This window comes from Dipodomys merriami, unplaced genomic scaffold (genome assembly GCF_024711535.1).
Source record: "Dipodomys merriami isolate MVZ:Mamm:240054 unplaced genomic scaffold, mDipMer1.0.p SCAF_1, whole genome shotgun sequence".
Taxonomy (NCBI): Eukaryota; Metazoa; Chordata; class Mammalia; order Rodentia; family Heteromyidae; genus Dipodomys; species Dipodomys merriami.
This window is the reverse complement of record NW_027202270.1, coordinates 145,230,387-145,251,772: the sequence shown is the minus strand read 5'-3', so window position 1 is coordinate 145,251,772 and position 21,386 is coordinate 145,230,387. Positions and strand designations below refer to the sequence as shown.

Genomic DNA, 21,386 nt, shown 5'->3' with positions numbered 1-21,386 from the left:
ATGGGCAACGTCTCCAATGCCTCCCGGCTGGACGAGGACTGCGAGAGTCGACAGCGGCTCCCCTCGGGCGAGAGCCCCGCCATCAGCGCCGTGATGTTCTCGGCTGGGGTGCTGGGGAACTTGGTTGCGCTGGCGTTGCTGGCACGCCGCAGGAGAGGGGGCCCGGGGCGCAACGCCGGCGGCCGGAACCCCATCTCCTTGTTCCACGTGCTGGTGACCGAGCTGGTGCTCACGGATCTCCTGGGGACCTGCCTCATCAGCCCCGTGGTGCTGGTTTCGTACGCGCGGAACCAGACGTTGGTGGCCTTGGCGCCCGAGAGCCGCGTGTGCACCTACTTCGCCTTCACCATGACCTTCTTCAGCCTGGCCACGATGCTCATGCTCTTCGCCATGGCCTTGGAGCGCTACCTCGCCATCGGCCACCCCTACTTCTACCAGCGCCGCTTCTCGCGCCGCGGGGGCCTGGCCGTGCTGCCCGCCATCTACGCCGTGTCGCTGCTCTTCTGCTCCTTGCCGCTGCTCCGCTACGGTGAGTATGTCCAGTACTGCCCCGGGACGTGGTGCTTCATCCGGCACGGGCGCACCGCTTACCTGCAGCTCTACGCCACCGTGCTGCTGCTGCTCATCGTGGCGGTGCTGGCCTGCAACTTCAGTGTCATCCTCAACCTCGTCCGCATGCACCGCCGTGGGAAGAGGAGTCGCTGCGGGCCCTCGGGGGGCAGCGCGCGGGGTGGTCCCGGGCCCCGCCGGAGAGGGGACAGGACATCCATGGCGGAGGAAGCGGACCACCTTATCCTCCTGGCCATTATGACCATCACCTTCGCCATCTGCTCCTTGCCTTTCACAGTGAGTCTCTCCTACTAGTTTCTGTTTCTTCTTCTTCTTCTTCTTCTTCTTCTTCTTCTTCTTCTTCTTCTTCTTCTTCTTCTTCTTCTTCTTCTTCTTCTTCTTCTTCTTCTCCTCCTCCTCCTCCTCCTCCTCCTCCTCCTCCTCCTCCTCCTCCTCCTCCTCCTCCTCCTCCTCCTCCTCCTCCTCCTCCTCCTCTTCCTCCTCCTCCTCCTCCTTCTTTCTATTATTATTTTTTATTCCAGTGTTGGGGCTTGAACTCAGGGCCTGGGCGCTTGTCCTTTAGCTTTTCATTCAAGGCTGGTGCTCTACCACTTGAGCCATAGCTCCACTTTCACTTCCAGCCTTTTGCTGGTTAGTTGGAGACAAGAGTCTCACGGATTTTCCTTCAAACGACAATCCTCAGATCTCAGCCTCCTGAGTAGCAAAGGATGACTCTCCTATGTCTACAGCGCGGCTCTGTGCAGCCTTGCCAGGCTTTCTCTTCTCACCCTCACCTCCACCCTACAAACTTTTTTGCAACTTGGGAAAAACAAGTATGTCCTAATTTTAGAAAGATCTATAACCTCCTCACTTTACTTTTCACGTTTACACCACTTCCTTCCTCTCCCCCAACCTAGTTCTCCTATTGCTGGGCTAGCACTTATTGGAGCCTCCGCCCTTTCCCTAAGCCAATCCGTCTTCCATCCCTGTCGCTGGCCCCTTTGCTGTCTTTGGATAACTTGGTTTAGGAGTAGTTAACCCTTCCTTTCTGGTGGTTGTCAGTTATGATCTACTACCCTGAGCAGCAGTTTGCTACTCTCCCTGAGGCTAGTTCTCCATGTTTCACCTTCCATTTCTCCCCAGAGGGAGGGGGTTTGTAATTCTCAGCCCAAAGCAGTTCTAGCTGCCATTGAAATGGACCCCGGGGAAGAAGATGCCTGCTATAGAAGCTCAAAGCATTCATTGTTGGTCCTAAAAGTCCAACCGACATCTAATTTACAGGTTTCTTAATTGAGATATTTGAGTATAACTCTTGGTAGCCATGAACGCTCATAACATTCTGTAGAGATAATGCTAGCTGCATAGAGGGGCTTCTGGCTAAGTTTTTAGCGAGCAGACCAGAGGAAAACTTGTAAACTCTTACAAAATATCCTCTCGACTTCACCGTCATGAATACATGGAATATAGGAATACATTGTATAGTTGTGTTCCTTGTTATAGCTGTGCTCCTGGTTTTATACTCTGTGCTCATGAAAGCTACTTATGAGGACACTGCCCCTCCTGAGAGAAGGGAGCAGAGGGATGCCTGGGGAACTGACGGCCAGATCTGGCCCAGGTTCTAAACTGGCTGCTGCCCCAGTTAGTTCTAATGTCAAGAGTGTGGGCAACCTCATAGCCATGCAGTAGCAGAGTCTGAGCATGCATCCATGCAGTGTCTGAGCATGTTCTAGCCCTGCCAGAGCTAGAGAGTTTGGAGAAGAAAGACATGGACAGTGCCTGATATTAACAGAGCTTTTCTCCTATCTCCCACCCTGCCCTCATCACTGTTCCCCAGTTATCTTCATCCACTCAACCTTGGGGTGGGGAAGGACACAGATCCCCATTCCCAGTGAACTCACTTTCTACTTATGTTCTCTCTGCAAGGCTCCCACTGGCCTCACCCTTCTACCTTGTCCCCTTGGCAGTGCAGAAGCTGGTCTGAATCAGTGTTACATTTGAGGGGATTAGAGCTGGTCTACGGCGCTTTCTTAAGTAATGAACAAGGAGCATCTAGAGATGGCATCACCAGCTCCACACCAAGTAGAAAAGTATGTGCTTCTGAAATGTTACTGTGCAGAAATGAACATAGCTTTTTTTTTGTTTTTGTTTTTTAACCAGGAAAACCTTCTAATTATCTTAGAGGCCAAATGAGCTTGGGAGAAGAGGGTTAGGAAAGGATGCAAAAGATTGTCTATGAAAGAAAACACTTTAAGTCCCATTAAACAACAAAAATCAACTTAGGGCTCATAAACTTCCTGAATGGGGGAGTGCTTGGTAGGCGTTGGGATGTCAGTCTTCAGTAAGTATAAGTAGAAAAACATTCCAAACCTCCAGCTACTTGTACAGCCTGGGAATGGCCCAGGGGTGACCACACTTGCTATTTCCCTTCCTAAGCCATTTAGGAGAGGCAAACAGGAAGAAATTGGTCCCTCTTTTGACCTTGACTGGCCCACTGTAGATATGATTGATTTTTTTTTTTTGGTCAGTCATGGGGCTTAAACTCGGCCTGAGTACTGTCCTTCAGTTCTTCAGCTCAAAGTGAGCACTCTACCACTTGAGCCACAGCACCACTTTCAGTTTTCTGGTGGTTTATTGGAGATAAGAGTCTCATGGACTTTCCTGCCCGGGCTGGCTTTGTGAACCTTTGTGGATCTCAGATCTCAGCCTCCTTAGTAGCTAGGATAACAGGTATGAGCCACTGGTGCCTGGCATGATTTTTTTTAATGACAATAACAGCAGTGGCTTTCAACAGATTCCTTCTTTCCACATAAATTTTGCCTTTTATCATGAGGACTCCATCGTTGTCAATATGTTGGTTTTTAAATGTGTGTGTGTGTGTGTGTGTGTGTGTGTGTGTGTATTTCCTAAATCCATCATTTACTATTAGCCAGGCACAGCTCCAGAGTTGCCAAAGGGAAAGAGTTAAGAGCCAGAGGCCTAGTCAGAAGGATTGAGGGATTGCGTCCAAGCTGTATTTTTATTTAGGTTATGTATTCATGGCAGTGACAGAGAAGATGAAGACTGTAGTCTTAAAACTCCACCAAACTACACCTTAGAATCAGCACTATTGGCAAAATACTTTCTAGGTTTTCTTCTGTAATTATCCATGGCAAAAATTCCCAGAAGGTAGGAGAAAATCTTAAGTATAAACATAATCAGAATACCAGCTGAGCTGGCATCTTGATTACCAAGACATCTCAACCAGATAAACTATATAGATCATCCAGAAGGCACAAAACAAGTTGAGGTACCAACTCATCTCTTCATAAGAAAACCAACAGAGACTATTGACTTGATAACTGGTCATAAGTATTGGTATCTTTCACTTTACTTTTATGAAGCCCTGCATTATTCTGATTAAGGTCTGATCTGATAGTTTGAAACTCATGACTACTGTTTGTTTGGTTCATACATTTCTGCTCTCTCAGAGTGCTTGGCATGTGTCCCAGCAAATATTTTGTCCTCCAAGTCATTGAATTCGACTTGACTCACACTAAAACTGTGGTCAGAATGGCCTATCCCAATGTCCCATCCAAGGTGGGAGTCATTTGCATATACCTTAACTTAGTGTCACTGAGACAAAGCAAAGACTTAAAGGAAAAAAAAAAAAAGTCAGAAATTCTGTTTCCCATGCAGTGCAACTATTGGCTTAATGGAAAAACAAATGTGAACCTTGTAGACAGTTTTAAATTTTTCTAGAAGCCATATAACAAAAGTTAGAAAAAAGACAGATGAAATAAATGTTAGTTATATGTTTTGTGTATCCCAACATGTCTGGAAGTTATCTATTCAAAAAAGTTTTTCTTATAAATTACTAATCAAGATATTTAAAGTAATTTCCTTCCTTGTATCCCAGAAAATAGTAGTAATCCACCTTTTTGCCCATTTCTTTCTCAGATTTTTTAGTAAGAAATACTAACTCCCTCAAAAGTGGATCAGCTGGGCAGTGTGGCTCATGCTTGCAATCCTAGTTACCCACAAGGCATAGATTAAGAGGATTTCAGTTCAAAGCCAGCTCAAACAGTTGTAAAACCTCAATCTCATTAAACAAGCTGGGCATGGAAGTCAACCAACAAGTGCAAACTTCATCACTGCTAAAAAGACCCTCCAAAACAACAAGCAAAAAGCAAGAAACAAAAAACCCCCAAACCAGTGGACCAAACAACTAGCCATCATGGAGATGAGTAGAACACCAGTTTGTACCATAGTAACTCTGCATTGGTAGAGAATGGGGATTTAAGAAACCCAGAACTAGCTGGGCGCTGGTGGCTCACGCCTGTAATCCTAGCTACTCAGGAGGCTGAGATCTGAGGATCGTGGTTCAAAGCCAGCCCGGGCAGGGGAGACCGTGAGACTCCTATCTCCAATAAACCACCAGAAAACCGGAAGTGGCGCTGTAGCTCAAGTGGTAGAGCGCTCGCCTTGAGCTGAAGAGCTGAGCGACAGCGCCCAGGCCCAGGGTTCAAGCCCCACGGCCGACAAAAAAAAAAAAAAAAAAAAGAAACCCAGAACTACTCATATTAGCCATTCTCATGGGATATGAGAAGAGTGAAATTACTCCTTCCTTTAACAAGGCCAGTGTAGGGTCTCCAAAGTTTGGAAAGTAAAATTCAAAATAGGCAAAAAACAATGTCCAGCACCCTGAAACAAAGTCCAGTTCAACCTCATGTCATTATTGTCAACACCAAAAGGCTTAAGGATTCTGAGCATTACTTTTTATGGCATTTTTTTCACAGTGGGCTATGAAACAGATAACATGATTCCCATTGAACAGAGAAAGCAAATACCATTCTGTTGGCCCCTCAGCTAGAAAGTGGTGGAGTTGGGACTGAAAGGCAGACAGTTAAGGCACCAAGACTACTTATTAACCAGCAATACTGACCAAGAGAAAGAACTCATTTCAGGGGCAACATATGAGAAGATTAAACCAAGTTTTCCTAAAAGAATTGTGAACACATTGCAAATATTTGGACTGCTTTTCTTCTTCGCTCCAACTTGTTAGCTTTAAAAATAAAATGACAAAGACTTGTTCGTGTCAGATCAAGGAGGATCTGTGGGATTCAAAGTTATCATTTCCTTTTTCTTCTCCACAGAAGTAAAAGTCAGAGACAGAGATTTTTAGAAAACCGGCTAATATAAATGCTGATCTAAATTAAGAAATAATCAGATTACCCTTCTCATAAAATCTTCCATTAGAGAACATAAAACATTTCTTTAGTGATGAAAAAAAAACATGTGGTGTTTGGGAAGTGACATTACTTTGGCTGTCTAATATGAAATCATGCATGAGACAACAACATATTCCAAACTGTTTATTCACTAAAGGAGTGTTGTATAAATTAATAAATTCCTCCTTATGTTAATCAGCTGTTGTCATCATTTTACAGTGATAAATAGAAACTTCTTTTTTCCTCCCCCTAAAATGGAACTGAGCACGGGAAACACAAGAATGCCTATTGCTTGTTTCAAATACAGTTTGTGTCTCCATTTTCAGGCTGTATCAAGCTACATTCCCACCCACTTTGAGAATTGTGGTTATTTTAAACTGTTTTCCACATGCCATTAGGATAAAGTGCTTATGCATTTTATTCAGTTCTAAAATTTCAAGAGCAAATCATTGACTCATTCTAAAAATGTCTTCATCTTGACAGATTCTTTAGTCTTATAATTTCTAGGTAAATCTGATTAGTAGACATCTGATCTTCACAATACTGACCAAATTCAAGTAAACAATAATGAATAAATACCTGTTCATTCCTGGTATTCTTTTTTTTTCTGGGGGGGGGGGGTCCGGTCATGGGGCCTGAACTCTGGGCCTGGGCGCTGTCCATTAGCTCTTCAGCTCAAGGCTAATGTTCTACCACTTGAGCCACAGCGCCACTTCTGACTTTTTTCTTACATTCCTGGTATTCTTAAAGTAAAGCATAGCATACATGGGGGTTGAAAATCTCATATGAAAAAATTGACCAATTACATATATATATATGTATATATATGTATATACATATATATATGTATGTATATATATATATATATATATATATATATATATATATATATATATATATATATATATATAAAATAGAACAACATAGGTAGGGACAAAAGAGAAATCAAAAAATCTGAAAATCTTTGTGCATAGCCACCAATGAACTTTGCCTTGTGATATTTTAAGTGAACAATTTGAAGACCCTTTATCATTCAGATGTTGTTAATGATGTTGAGACAGTTATACTGCACATTCCCTTTTGAAGAGAAGGTTCATCTGCATGGTTTAATTTACCATCTTTTCTTTTGCCATTTGCTATATCTAGCATGCTACAATGTTAGATAAAGACAGAATTATACCTGTTTCAAAAATTTAGACTGCAAGAAGCATCGTCCTTTTCCCGAAAGAGAATTTGTGCATTATGTCTACCTCTTTGGTGAGGTATGTCCTCACTGTTGTTTTTAGATGGTTTAGGACAGGCCATCTGCTTATAAGAAAAACAGATTTTTGAGATGGTCTATTTCTTCTCTGGCATGTCAAGAGCTCATCATAGTATGAAGTTCAGGGGAAAATGGAATAGATGTAGCTCTCTTTCCTGCTAGAGGCTTAAAAGCTAGTTAATCTACAACTTGGTCTCTGCTGCCTGATTTTGAAGTTTCTGACCACCAGTCCCCCCAGTTCTGACCTTGAGCTCAAGTTATTGAGATGTACCAAACTTCTGATATCTTGCAATATTTTGCTGCCTAAAATTTCCCCTGACAGTAATAGACTTAAGTACCCTGTAACTGAGTCACATGAGCTAGGAAGGGCCAGAGAGAGGGAAAGTACAAAAGGGTTGAAATGTCCTCTGGGCTGAGGTACTTGCCTCCTCTTGCCTGGACAGCATATGGATCTCTGTGACACCATTTGTACATGTTTCTTTTCAGGAGAACCAAATAGATGGTTTATTGTGCCCATTATTTTCAGTTAAGAGCCACCATCCTAGAATATGGAGGCCCAGAGCTCCAAACCTTAGCATTCCTGCCTCTTCTTAATCCTGAGACGCAAAAGGCCTAGGCCATGGTCTTCCTAGAGCCATATCCATACCCCAGTTTGACCTTATGTCAAATAGGAAAATAGATTTCTGTTTCTTTCTACCACAAAGCACTTGTGATTTGCAGGCTTTCTTTTATTTTGTTGGTCGTGGAGCCTGAACTTTGGGCCTGGACACTGTCCCTCAGCTCTTCAGCTCAAGGCTAGTGCTCTACCACTTGAGCCACAGCACCACTTCTGGCTTTTTCTGCTTATGTGGTGCTGAGGAATCGAACCCAGGGCCTCATGCATGCAAGGCAAGCGCTCTACCACTGAGCCACCTTCCCAGCCCCTGAAGGCTTTCTTGAAAGCATTGTACACCTTGAAAATAATCCCCCCTGAAAGGTTTTTTTTTTAAAAGATTTAATTGTGCAAATCCTATAGCCAGAATATCCTAATGTCTTTCAGAAAGTAGAGAAGCATATAAAACCAATGCCTGTAGTTTACCAGGGAGTAAGTATGGGAGGAAAATGAAGCCCTAGAGAAAGTCAAACAGCAACTTAGAAAGAGCCACAGTTTTCCATTCTATAAACAAGAATACTGTTAACCATAAGCCTTCAAGACACCTTTGAAGAGAAGTCTCTACAAACCTGTATCTTAACTAGTTACTGATAAGTCTCACATGCAACTTTACATCAAGGACTTCTCATAGCATAGAGATGTGGGCTAACAATGAAGTCTCGTGTCATACCAGTACAGTCTGACTCCTTACCCATAATGTGACTTTAGGTAAAGTACCCAGTCTTCTAAACCTAGGCCTTCTCCCCTCTAAAATGGGGGTAATAACTGTGTAGGTTTGTAGGATTCAACACAGACCTATGAATTTCTTAACATCATGCCAAGTTCACAGTCACATGTCAGCTGTGATCTCTTTAAGATTCAATTTCCAAAACAAAATCAGATTGTATGTAAATGATTAGGAACTGAGTTCTGGAAACTTAGTCACTCATTTAATTGATCAGGCCTAAGTAAGTCTTTTAAGTGTAATAAATAATCACTCGAAACTGTAAGGTTTTAGGCAATGTTCTAAAGCTGTGCTTCTCAACCTTTACTTCCATTGCCCAGAATAAGTAAGTCCAAGCTCTAAGGAAAGGAATAAAGCATCAGAATACATCAAAGCTTTCCAGATAATTTCAATGATCAGACAAAATCCTCATTTGCTATAAGATTCTGAACCTACTTTGTAATTTCACTAAAGATATGGAAATTGTTTAAACAAGCAGCTGCCCCTGGTCACTACCAAGATGAAGTGTTCCACTGGCAGCTCCCGGAGACAATGCTAAAATAGCACTGACTTTCATCTCTGCCACTGGCTAAGCATCGCAGGTCTGGATTCTTTGAGAAGCCCTGCAGAGAGAGCCCGATGAAGGGATTAAAACTCCCTTAACTCATTCAGATTACTATTTTTTTCTTCACACACAAACTATATTAATAGCATTATATGCAAAAAGGTGAAAAAAACTCCCTCCAAGCTCTGAATGGAAATTCCAGAATCTCACTGACCCATCATTCATCCTGCTTTACAACCCCTGTGCCAGCCTTTCATTAAAAATCTAAGATCAGCTGGAAGGAGATGGGGATGTGTATGTGTAAACTAATGCGTTTGGGGTTTTAGTTTGGAGGCAAAGGGTAGTGATGGTTGTTGCTTGATGTTCTTTCATGTTATGGTAAAGTCAATGCATTACAAGAGGAGACATGGTGGGGCACAGGTATATCACAGTAAGGACACGTGGAGTAGCACCAGGGGGTTTATCAGGTGGCAGAAGAGGCAGGAAGAAGAGGAGAACTATAGCCACAGCTTTTATTGGAGTTTCCACAGGAAAGGCAATGCTGGTTTTAGATTGATTAGTTTGGGTGATCTCAACAGGCTGTAAGCTAGAGGACTGTCATTTCTAGTTGCCTGGTACCTGGCCCCAGGATGATTAAAGTAGAGGAATATTGCCTTCTGCCCAAAGAGGTTGATGGAGATAGGTCTTAGGACTGATTAGACCTGTGTGTACTAAAGACATGCTCTAGCTAATCCCTTTTCAGTCTCTATGAATTAACCAGCTCAACGAGGGTCAGTTTCTCCAAGCTAGAAAGCTATGTTTTGTTGTTTGTGCTGGTCCTGGGGCTTGAACTCAGAGACTGGGTGTTGTGTCTAGGCCTTTTTGCTCAAGGCTAGCTAGCACTCTACCAACTGAGTCCACAGCCCCACTTCCATCTTTTTGGTAGTTAATTGGATATAAGAGTCTCACAGGTTTTCCTGTCAGGCCCAGCTAGAAAGTTTTGGTATCAAAACATCATAATGTACAGAAAATTTAAAATATAAATAATAAAATTGCCTAATAATATGAATATACTTAATGCCATTGAATTATACATTTAAAAGTTGCTAGAATGGTAAATGTAATATATATATATATATATATATATATATATATATATATATAATTTTTAACTACACTTTCACAAACCCAGGATGTGTAAGATTGAAAGTGGTAGCCTGTACACAAAAAATAAAAAGCCAAGGGGAAGCCAGTGGCTCACATCTGTAATTCTAGCTTCTCAGGAGCCTGAGATCTGAGGATCATGGTTCAAAGCCATCCTAGGCAGTAAAGAACATGAGACTTTTATATCCAAGTTACGTGTAGCTCTAGTGGTAGAACACCAGTCTTGAGCAAAAATGTTAAGGGAAAGGACCTTCCCAGGCCTTAAGTTCAAGCCCTTACTGGTATACACACAGGAAGGAAGGACGGAAGGAAGGAAGGAAGGAAGGAAGGAAGGAAGGAAGGAAGGAAGGAAGGAAGGAAGGAAGGAAGGAAGGAAGGAAGGAAGGAAGGAAGGAAGGAAAGGGTGATCAAAGTAGATCTCTTTCCCAGGTGCAAAGAAAGGACTTGTTTTCTAGAAGGCTTTGGCCACCTCCTGAAATGTGTATTTTTAGCAGTTTTAAGTACCCCAGCACAGAGGATGAAAGGAAACAGTACAGAATTGCTTCACATTCCCAAACCCCTCTTTCACTTCTCATTACTCTATCATTCTCTAAAGCCATCAGGAACTGTGGTGTAGGTTTTTCTCTGTTGAAAACCTGACTCATCTTCATGGGTGGAGCTAGGACTGCTGAACCCTGTCTTCCTGCTTGTCTTGGCTGGATAACTCAGGGCTATCCTCTTCTCTGGCTGAACTTTAACTCAGCTATAAACTTTTTCTACAACAGAGTGCTCAGTTATTAATATGTACACGTGTGTATGAGCATAGGTTGACTAACATTTTAATCCATCAGATTTATGCATGCCACTACTTTTAATTTTGAACCTCTACAATCATCTCTGTGATACACCATTGAATATTTTGCACTGCAAGTAGTTTTACCTACTAGGAAATTATTGCCCCATTGTTTATTTCTATCTTTCTTTTTCTTCTCCTTCTCATGATCTGGGAAACTCACCATCAATTCTTCTTTTTCCTTGCCCAACTGCCAAATCTTCTCTCCATTCACTATGCCAAGATTCTTTGGCATAAACACCTCTGGCTGCCAGACTTCCCTGCAATTGTCCTAACATACGCAACCTGAAGATGACTATTCTTCTCTCTTTATGTTCTCTCTCTCTCTCTCTCTCTCTCTCTCTCTCTCTCTCTCTCTCTCTCTCTCTCTCTCTCTCTCTCTCTCTCTCTCTCTCTCTCTCTCTCTCTCTCTCTCTCTCATTTTCCTGGTACATCGAGTCCCCAGAGTAAGTACCAGGGGAAATGGAATGAGCTATTCTTTCCATTGGAGAGAGTGTGGGGGAAAAGAGAGGGCAGGGTTCCCTAAGTCACAGACTGTTGCTGGTTTGAGGGTCCCCAGAGCATTATAAAGAACTGGTGTTACATGATGAGGTGCAACCCACACTTTCTGTAAGCTCTATGGAAATGTTCAAATTGATCCATTTGTTCCAATTGTTCCATTCCTTTCAGCTAAAGCAAAAAAACACACTACTCTCTAAAGAGCTAAGGAATCCAATGAGAGCATGGGTATGGGTTTGACACATTATTCCTTGTGTAAAAGTTTATCTATTGGGGTTGGAGACATGGCTCAAATGGTAGAGTGCCAGTCCATAAGCAATAGCATCACATACTGAGTTCAAGTCCCAGTCTTGGACAAAAGAAAAAAATCTACTTCGAGTTTAGGACATTGCTCTGAAGATCCTTGTTCTAATCCTGACCTGGATATGGCATGTTGTGAGCACTGTATTGGCATCACATGAATTAGAATTTGTGTCTTGACTAGGCCACTAAACATCCTTAGATACTTGAGCAAGATGCCTAACTTTTCTACTCCTCCATGTCCTCCCCAACAAGAGTAGAGAAAGCAATGAACACCGTGGAACACTTCTTATGTGACACTGTTTCAGTGCAATGAAGGTTCACTGTCTTGCTTATGGTACCACAGCTATATACAGGGCTACAATTCAAATCCAACAAGTGCAGCGACTAGAACTCAGCCCCTGAGATGGTGCTCTCTTGCTTCTTGTCTGTCACTGAGCTGTGGCTATCAAATCAGACCAGCTATCTAGAAGTATAGCATGTTATTAATCATATGCCCAAAGTTCACCTTCCCACCTATTAAAAGACAACACTTAAGTTTCAGTTTTGCAAACACTGAGACTAAAGTGGGTTTAGAACCCAGTACAATTCACAATGCATGTATTATTAGGCTGTCGATAAATGAGAACTAGCAATATTGTCATTGTTCTGTTGATACTATATAAAGATTCTGTTTGAGGTGCCAAGAAATGCTTATTCATTTCCCTCTATTCTCAATGACAAGACCACAAGGTCAAGGTTAATTGTGATGCACAGAAAACATGCTTGCATGTTATAATTTACATGATGGATCTAGGCTCCCTTCACAAAACAGGTACTTCTCAAGAAAACAGCCTGCCTGATGGTACCAGCGCAGAACTAACAACATGTCTCCTCTCTACCTCTTACAGATTTTTGCATATATGAATGAAACCTCTTCCCGAAAGGAAAAATGGGACCTCCAAGCTCTTAGATTTTTATCCATTAATTCCATAATTGACCCTTGGGTCTTTGCCATTCTCAGGCCTCCTGTCCTGAGACTCATGCGTTCAGTCCTCTGTTGCCGAACTTCATTAAGAACCCAAGATGCACCACAAACTTCCTGTTCCACTCAGTCAAATGTCAGTAAACAGGTTGACCTTTGCGGGCAGTTGTGAGGACGAGCCTTATTAGCTTGCATCTGGGAGATCCTTCTGAAATGGTCCCTTGGAGAAATGTTAAAAAGTCCAGTGTGTAAACAAAACAAAACTACCCTAATAAAACAGAGTAAACAAACATTTATGCAGCCGTTTGGGCAACAGACAGCCTGACAGTGTACTTTATGGAAGGTGTCAGAAGGATCTATAAAACCTAGCCCTGGCAAACCTGTTACAGAGCCTGAGGAGAAGCAAGCAGCGACATCTAAGACCTAGTCACCTGTTGGTTTAAGCTTTCATTGTCGACTGACCAAGCATGTGGTTTCGTAATTTGTTTAAAACTCTTTTCTGTTTGCATCTTCCATGCTGCTGTAGTTCTATACATGCAGTCTAACATCCCGCCAAAGGAAAACTTCCTATGGATTTTTCTAGAAAGGTGATTTACAGAAACAATGAAACAACCAAGACAGACAAGCAGCTGTCCAGTGGTTGCTTGGAGGGATCCTCTATGTGGACCATGAAATTGGAGGTCATTTGGCTATGATGTTTGTGATGGGTGCACTCTAGCCACTACAGAATGGCACCGCCTAGATTGCATTTGGCTGTTTGTGTCAGTGCTTCATTCATCCTTCAGTAGTTCTGTGTCAAATGTTATTTATTTTATGATATCTATTGTGCTAATGTTGAAGATTTTTCCTCTCGAAAAGAGATAATAAAAGGTTGTTAAATTAATTATATTTACTACTCTTTGTTCTGTTTAGAGAGGAGGATGTATATTGCTATGTACGAAGTCCAGTAGTAGGGTTAAGCATTGAAAACTAGAGTCCATTCTTCATCCATATCCAAATTCCTTTGATGTTGATGTTAGTGCCGTGATTAATGTATGCTTTATTAGATAAATGTGTTGGATAGCAAAATCCATCTGTTGTTATTTTTATTGAAAGAATATGTTTTGACTCATATCTATCAGAAATCATGCAATCATGAGTCATTCCTTAGTATATTTCTAAATGTTTGGCATGATGTAAACTCAGCATCAAAATATTTCAGTGAATTTGCACATTTGCTCATAAGTATTGTGTAAACCCAGCTGAAATGTTAAAAAATAAACTATAAATCAAAAACTTGAAAATGAAATAGTATTTAAGGAATCCTCCTCCACATTATGCAATGAATGTAGACATTGCATCTTTAAAATGAGACAAAAGGAAGAAAATTAAATTTAACTTGGAAGTTTTTTCAGGTATGGTGACAAACAGAAGTGGAGCTGTGGCTCAAGTAGTAGAATACTAGCCTTGAGCACAAAAGTTCAAGGACAGCGCCCGGGCTCTGAATTCAAGCACAAGGAATAGCACACATGCACGCACACACACACACACACACACACACACTCTCTCTCTCTCTCTCTCTCTCTCTCTCTCTCTCTCTCTCTCTCTCTCTCTCTCTCTCTTTCTCTCTCTCTCTTCTAAGAAAAGTATGATGACATTGTAAATTTGAGTTTAAAATACATAGCAGAGTACTTGGTATTTAAAGATACTTTTTTTTCCCTTTTCAGTCTACCAATACAGTCTACCAATAAAATTGTAGAATCATCTTCTGTTTAACAGAGTATGGCTATTATAAAATACTTTAAAAGAGGATGTTCATTTTTTCCAGTTTCATTGAGTTGTTTATTCAAAACTATTTCCTATAACTGGTTATATAACTAGGTGATCAATTAGACCAAACACCAATCTAAGCATCATTTTGACACAATCTGTCAAATCAGTTCTTATTTTAGAATAAATAAATGGTTTGTGGTTTGTACAAATTGACACAAACCACGAAAGAACATAATTAAAATATAGTTGGGTAAATAAATCTTCCTTGATCACCAAAGAGTCTAGACTTATGAAATTTTTCTCAATGGACAGATAAATGAGGTCCATGGCTAATTCTTTAAACACAAAATTCTGAAGTTCCTTTGAATCTGGAAGATTGATACCTTTTATCAGATGACCTTTTGAAACCTATTATCTATCACTCCACCACACTGTGCCCCCAAATTCCAGAATAATGTCTGAGATATTTTTGAACAGATGTAACATCATTAGTAGAAGCAAATTATTCAGTCTAGGAGACCCGTTCCTGCCCCCCCAATACAAGAATTTCCATCATATTTAAGTACTAGTAAGTTTCTAGAACTTTGTTCCGTACCTGTGGTAGATGGCTAAATCCTACTGTTTCATTTGAACCAATTTATACATGAAAGGCACTGAAAATTAAAATCTTGTGTAATAATTAATTGCCTCTTATTAATGGCACTTTAAAAATAACAGAGCCAGGCACCAATAGCACATGCCTGTAATCCTAGCTGCTAAGGAGGAGAAGATCTGAGGATCCTGGTTTAAAGCCAGCCCAGGCAAGAAAGATTCTTATCACCAATTAACCATCAAAAAGCTCAAAGTGAAGTTGTGTTTCAAATAGTAGAATGCCAGCCTTGAGCAAAAAAGCTAAAAGACAGTTCCCAGACCTTGAGTTCAAACCCTAGAACTGGTGCAGAAATTAACTGAGGAAAAAAAATTCAGTGACATATGTAAAAGTTTCCTTTTTAAAGGTCCCCACACCCTTAGACATACTTGTTTCAGTTGATTCATTGATTCATTGTCCATTTAAATTAGGGAAATAACACTTGACATATCAGAAAATGGGTTGCGATGTAAAAAAACCCAACATTTTATTGTTTGCCTCTAACAGTCCATGGTATGAAAAGGAGGGACAAAACTCAGGTGGATACTTACCTGAGAATGTCAGCCTAATTCAAGGATTCCTGGAATGGGCTGGACCCAGACCCAAGCAATCTGCTCTGAGCTGAGCTGCTCCTGGATGGCTCAATATGGCCTTGGTCATCTTTTCCATGAAAGAACTAGGAAATGTTGGTGCTAATTAGCGATCTGTTAGGAAAGTATGTCTGCTTGGAAGCTGTAAAACGCCTTCAGAAGACCTAAATGTCAGTGTGCCTTGGACTCCTGACAGCCTACATCCAGACCAAAGCTCTAGAAACAACCACAAGGCTGGCAGGAGCTTCAAACCCAGAGCAGGGGGGCCAAATCCCTCCCACATCACATTCTCAGCATAATTCACTTCAACTTTTGGTGGCATTGGGCCTCTGTGTCAGGAGGGCTTGTACTTAAGCTAATGTCAAGTGAGTTCTCATTTGAACTAAGAACAAAACAACACATACTTGTTTAGAATTGGATGTGTTTGAAAGGCAGAGGAGAACAATTATCACTCACTAAGGCCAAGGCTTGTTTATTTCACTTAGTTTAAGCCAAGGCTAATGATTTTTGTGAACTTGGGAAGGGTTATTTTCTCCATGTAGGCTTACAATCTGCTCCTATAGGCCATGCTGCAATTTGGAGTTTAATGACTCTTCCTACTCCCATCTCCATTGAATTTACTTCTATGGTACTCTGGTGACATATTTCTAGTCATCTTCCTTCCTTCCTTCCTTCCTTCCTTCCTTCCTTCCTTCCTTCCTTCCTTCCTTCCTTCCTTCCTTCTTTCCTCCCTCCCTCCCCCCTCCCTCCCTCCCTCCCTTCTTTCTTCCTTTCTTTCTTCCTTCCTTCCTTCCTTCCTTCCTTCCTTTCTTTCTTTCTTTCTTTCTTTCTTTCTTTCTTTCTTTCTTTCTTTCTTTCTTTCTTGCTTGCTTGCTTTCTTTCTTTCTTTCTTGCTTTCTTTCTTTTTTTTGTCCAAGACTGGACTGGAACTTGGAACCAGCAACTTTCACTAATTGGCTAGCACCCTACCTACCAACTGAGCCATGCCTCCAATGCTCCGGATTTATTTTACATTACATTTTACTTACCTGAAATACACACTGTGGAAGGAAGTATTTTCTTTTTAGCAATTCATAAAAGTCACAGTTTAATTAATACCTGGTCCTAGATCATGTATTGGGCATTGTGTGTACAGAAAGTTACTTTTTTTTCCAGATAGTTTTTGTGACTCTTTAAAAAAATTGTAACTAGGGCTGGGAAGGTGGCTCAGTGGTAGAGTGCTTGCCTTGCATGCATGAGGCCCTGGGTTCAATTCCTCAGCACCACATAAGCAGAAAAAGCCAGAAGTGGCGTTCAAGTGGTAGAGTGCTAGCCTTGAGCTGAAGAGCTGAGGGACAGCTCCCAGGCCCAGAGCTCAGGCCCCATGACTGGCAAAAAAAATAAAAAATAAAACAATATTGTAACTAAATGTCCATGATTTATTTATTTTTATGTACTATAAAATATATGTACTATTAAAGGTTGATTTTAGTGGTTTCATGCTGTGATCCTTGTATTTTGTTTCTAGGAATCTATAAGAAGTCAAGGACTCTAAGTAGAAAAATTTATGAATCCAGTCCCCTCTGTACAACTACTTAAAGATAATAATCAAGGTTATTATAAAAAACTACTGCTAGCTCATGATAATGACAATTTACCTTATGAAGGTTAAAATGTATTTGTGACTTTAAGTATCACTATCCCACAATACTGTGAAATTTATGTAATCACTTAATCTCAACAAAAAATTATTTAAAAAAAGAAAACCTACTGCTAGAAAATGGTAAGGCAATGTCACCCAACAGGAACTGTGGCTGCCCCCCCACCAGGAGAACAACCACTGCCAAAACCATAGGCAGGCAATGAGATTTCCCAGAGGACCACTTATCTTTCTTTGCTTCTCTGCCCTTCCCTTACATCAGCCAAGCCCTACTGCTAAGAAGGACTTGGGGAATGAACTCCACAAACTACATATCCCAGGTAGAAGCAGATCTAGAGAGAGAGAGAAAAAAAGAAGACTGTATAGCACATGAAAATGTATGTCTTCTTTTTTTTTTTTTTGGGGTCCGGTCGTGGGGCCTGAACTCTGGGCCTGGGCGCTGTCCCTCAGCTCTTCAGCTCAAGGCTAGCGCTCTACCACTTGAGCCACAGCGCCACTTCCGGCTTTTTTTTTTTTCATTTTGCTTATGTGGTGCTGAGGAATCGAACCCAGGGTCTCATGCATGCAAGGCAAGCACTCTACCACTGAGCCACCTTCCCAGCCCATATGTCTTCTTTTTAACACACCATTACAACATTGAGACAGTAAATTGGGCAACCTCTTTTTTTTTTCCTTCTGCTCTAAATAGCATATGTGGGAAGTAGGAATATCAGCTCCATCACTATGAAAATGAATAAAATATAATAAATCCCTTCCCCCAAATGCTTGTCCTAGTCCCTGCTCTCTAAGCATAGTGCTGACTCTGGAGGTGAATTTATGATCAGGGAAGAGAGCAAAGATCACACCAGAGTGTTTTTCTGGTTTCCTTCCACAGTCAAACAGCTGCTGCTGCCGCTTCCTCCTCCTCCACCTCCTCCTCCTCCTTTTTGTCAGTCATGGGGCTTGAACTCTAGGCCTGGGCACTGTCCCTGAACAATTCAGCTCAAGACTAGTGCTCTACCACTTGAGCCACAGTACCACTTCCAGTTTTCTGGTTGTTTATTGAAGATAGAGTCTCATGGACTCCATGAAAAGTCATGGAGTTTCCTGCCCAGGCTGGCTTTGAACTGCGAATGTCAGAGCTCAGCTTCCTGAGTAGCTAGGATTACAAGCATGAGCCACTGATGCCTGGCTGCATGAGAGCTTCTTAACCTGAACAAGGAGAGATAGCGAAGCTGGAGTGTGGCTCAGAAAGGAGCACTTGTCTAGCATGTGCAAGGCCCTGAGTTCAACCCCCAGCACCACAAGTAAAAAAAGGTGTTAATTTAGAAATTAAAACTTTTTATTTAGTTAATTATTTTTGAAATAGGCCGGGCACCAGTGGCTCACACCTGTAATCCTAGCTACTCAGGAGGCTGAGATCTGAGGATCGTGGTTCAAAGCCAGCCCGGGCAGGAAAGACCGTGAGACTCCTATCTCCAATAAACCACCAGAAAATGGAAGTGGTGCTGTGGCTCAAGTGGTAGAGTGCTTGCCTTGAGCTGAAGAGCTGAGGGACAGCACCCAGGTCCAGAGTTCAAGCCCTACAACCACTGGAGTGACAAAAAAAAAAATCTAGCAAACATCTCACCATGCTAAGGGCCACATCTGGCTATCATACAGAAAGAGTCTATGAAGCACTTCATCAATTCTGCTTAAAATAAACATGAAAAATATCAAGGGAAAACCAATTTTAACAGAACGAAAGAAACTAGAGAAGGTACAGCTGTCAAAGCCTTTGGTCAACGTGGCTCTTTCTGCTATCCCAGAAGCAGTCTTTACTAATTTCCTCACCTCCCTTTACTATCACCAGTATCTTCTTCTCCCCATTTCCCTCTCGGATAAGAGATATAGCCCAGGCTGGCCTCAACCTCACAATTGTCCTCCGAAATGCTGAGATTATGGGACTACAGGCATGTACCACCATGCCCAGCCTCCTTTATCCCCTTCTTGAACACAGTTCTCTGCTCATGGGCTATTTCCTCTCCACCTCCACCACTGTCCCCTCTCTGTTTCTTTCTTTCTTTTTGGGGGGGGGTCTGGTTGTGGGGCCTGAACTCTGGGCCTGGGTGCTATCCCTTAGCTCTTCAGCTCAAGGCTAGTGCTCTACCACTTGAGCCACAGCGCCACTTCCAGCTTTTTTTCTTTTTGCTTATGTGGTGCTGAGGAATCGAACCCAGGGCCTCAGGCATGCAAGGCAAGCGCTCTACCACTGAGCCACCTTCCCAGCCCCTTCCCCTCTCTTCTTTGACGCATACACTCAATCAGAAAACTTGATCTCTCTTAGGGAGGAGGTGGTTTACATATTTGTTGTACTGCTGAGATTTTCTCCAACAAGTTAATTCACCTCCTTGACTCTCAGTTTCATCATTTCTAAAATGAGGACAATAACATTATTCACCTCCGTGATGTTTTTGAGAACTCAATACATTTAGCACAGTGTCTGGGAAATGCCAAGGTTAGGGGTTAGTATTAATTAGCACAGATGCTAATTGGTTGGAGGTCCCTCTGGCCTGGGTCTGATTCTGATCCTCGGCAGTCTTGGTAGGAACTAGAATGACAACTGTCAAGAACAAGAATGACAATCACAATGCCATGAAGCGAGGCCCACATGTGGAATGTAAAGAAAACATGTAATCCTAAAAGAGAGAGGGCCAATAGAGACAGAACAACAACTTTTACATAAGCTAGACCACAACTTAATGCCAAGAATCTAAACCAGTCTTACCAGTACTGGTTCTGATACATTAGTTCCTGACACAAACTGGACATTAGATTTCTATTCATACCACTTGAGATTAAGAAACTTTCTTAGAGATAAGATCAGACCTTTACAACCTTCAACAGATGAAAGCAGTAACAGAATTCCCTTGTATAGCCAGGGAAACCGGACACATGAGGTATCAACCAGACCATCCTCAAAGTTACCTCTGATGATGGTGCTGACCTTTGCAAACCTGAAACCATATAGCCATTTGGTTCTCTCTTGCCTGTAAATTCTTTTTTTAATATATATTTTTTGTTGTAAAGATACTGTACAGAGGGGTTAGAGTTACATGAGTAAGGTAATGAGTACATTTCCTATCAAGCATTGTTACCTCCTCCTTTGTTTTTCCCCTACCATCCCTTCCCTCTCCACCTCCTCAACACCTCCCTCCCAACCCGCCCAGATGTTGTAAAGTTCATTTTCAACATTTTGTACATCTCATTGTTACAATGGGTCATCCTGTATCCTTGTTTCAGCATTTTGTTATTTCCCTTCCCCTCCCCAAATTAGAAAAATGAATATACAAGATGCAGGGCACCAGAATCAAATACAGTGAAAACAGGGGTTATACCATGGGGGAAGAACATACAAAAGAAACAAAAAAATCACACATAGTACATTATAAGTACACTTAAAACAACAGCAACAAAGATAAAACCTCTTGTGTCCCTATCTTGGGGTTCATTTTGCTTAGCATCATCTTACATGGTCATATGTACATAGTGTTTAACCTTTTCTACTTGTCTGGTAAGATTATCTTAGACATATACTAGTTATTGCCAATAAGGGAAACCATGGGACCTATGTTTCTTTGGGTCTGGCTTTCTTAATATAATTTTTTCTAAGTCTTTTCTTCCATTTCTTAGCAAATGAGGCGGTGTCATTCTTTCTGATGGATTGCCTGTAAATTCTTAGAGCTTTGCGCGCTTTGGGCATGTCAGTTGAACCTGGTCTTTTGTGACAAGAACTTGCCTCCTGAGCTAATGAGGAGGAACTTGAAGCCAGTGCCATATGATCTTTGTCATCAATGGTCTTTTGGTGTGTGTGTGCTTGTCCTGGGGCCTGAACTCAGCCTGGATGCTACCTCTGAGTTACTTTAGTTCAAAACTAGCACTCTACCACTTAAGCCACAGCTCCACTTCTGCCTTTTTGATGATTAATTAGAGATAAAGAGTCTCATGGTCTTTTCTGCCTGGGCTGGCTTTGAACTGTGATCCTCATATCTCAGCCTCCCTGAGCCACCAGTGCCTGGCTATCAGTGGTATTTTTACTAGTGAACTGACCAATGTTCATCTCAAGCCTATGAGTGTGAAGGATA

General features: G+C 41.8%; 1 protein-coding gene across 1 annotated transcript; it reads left to right on the top strand.

The window, feature by feature from the left end:
- On the top strand, window positions 1-13,877 carry Ptger2 (prostaglandin E receptor 2). The gene is made up of 2 exons (XM_070033343.1): window positions 1-846; window positions 12,601-13,877. Exons 1-2 carry the CDS (start codon window positions 1-3, stop codon window positions 12,844-12,846), a joined length of 1,092 nt encoding a protein of 363 aa, XP_069889444.1. The 3' UTR covers window positions 12,847-13,877.
- Window positions 13,878-21,386: the final 7,509 nt, after the last annotated feature.

What these genes read in the sequence shown, in the direction of transcription:
- Ptger2 (XM_070033343.1), top strand. Translation starts at nt 1, where the DNA reads ATGGGCAACGTCTCCAATGCCTCCCGGCTGGACGAGGACTGCGAGAGT. An exon ending in TCTGCTCCTTGCCTTTCACA is followed by an intron (nt 847 to 12,600) that starts GTGAGTCTCTCC and finishes TACCTCTTACAG; the next exon opens with ATTTTTGCATATATGAATGA.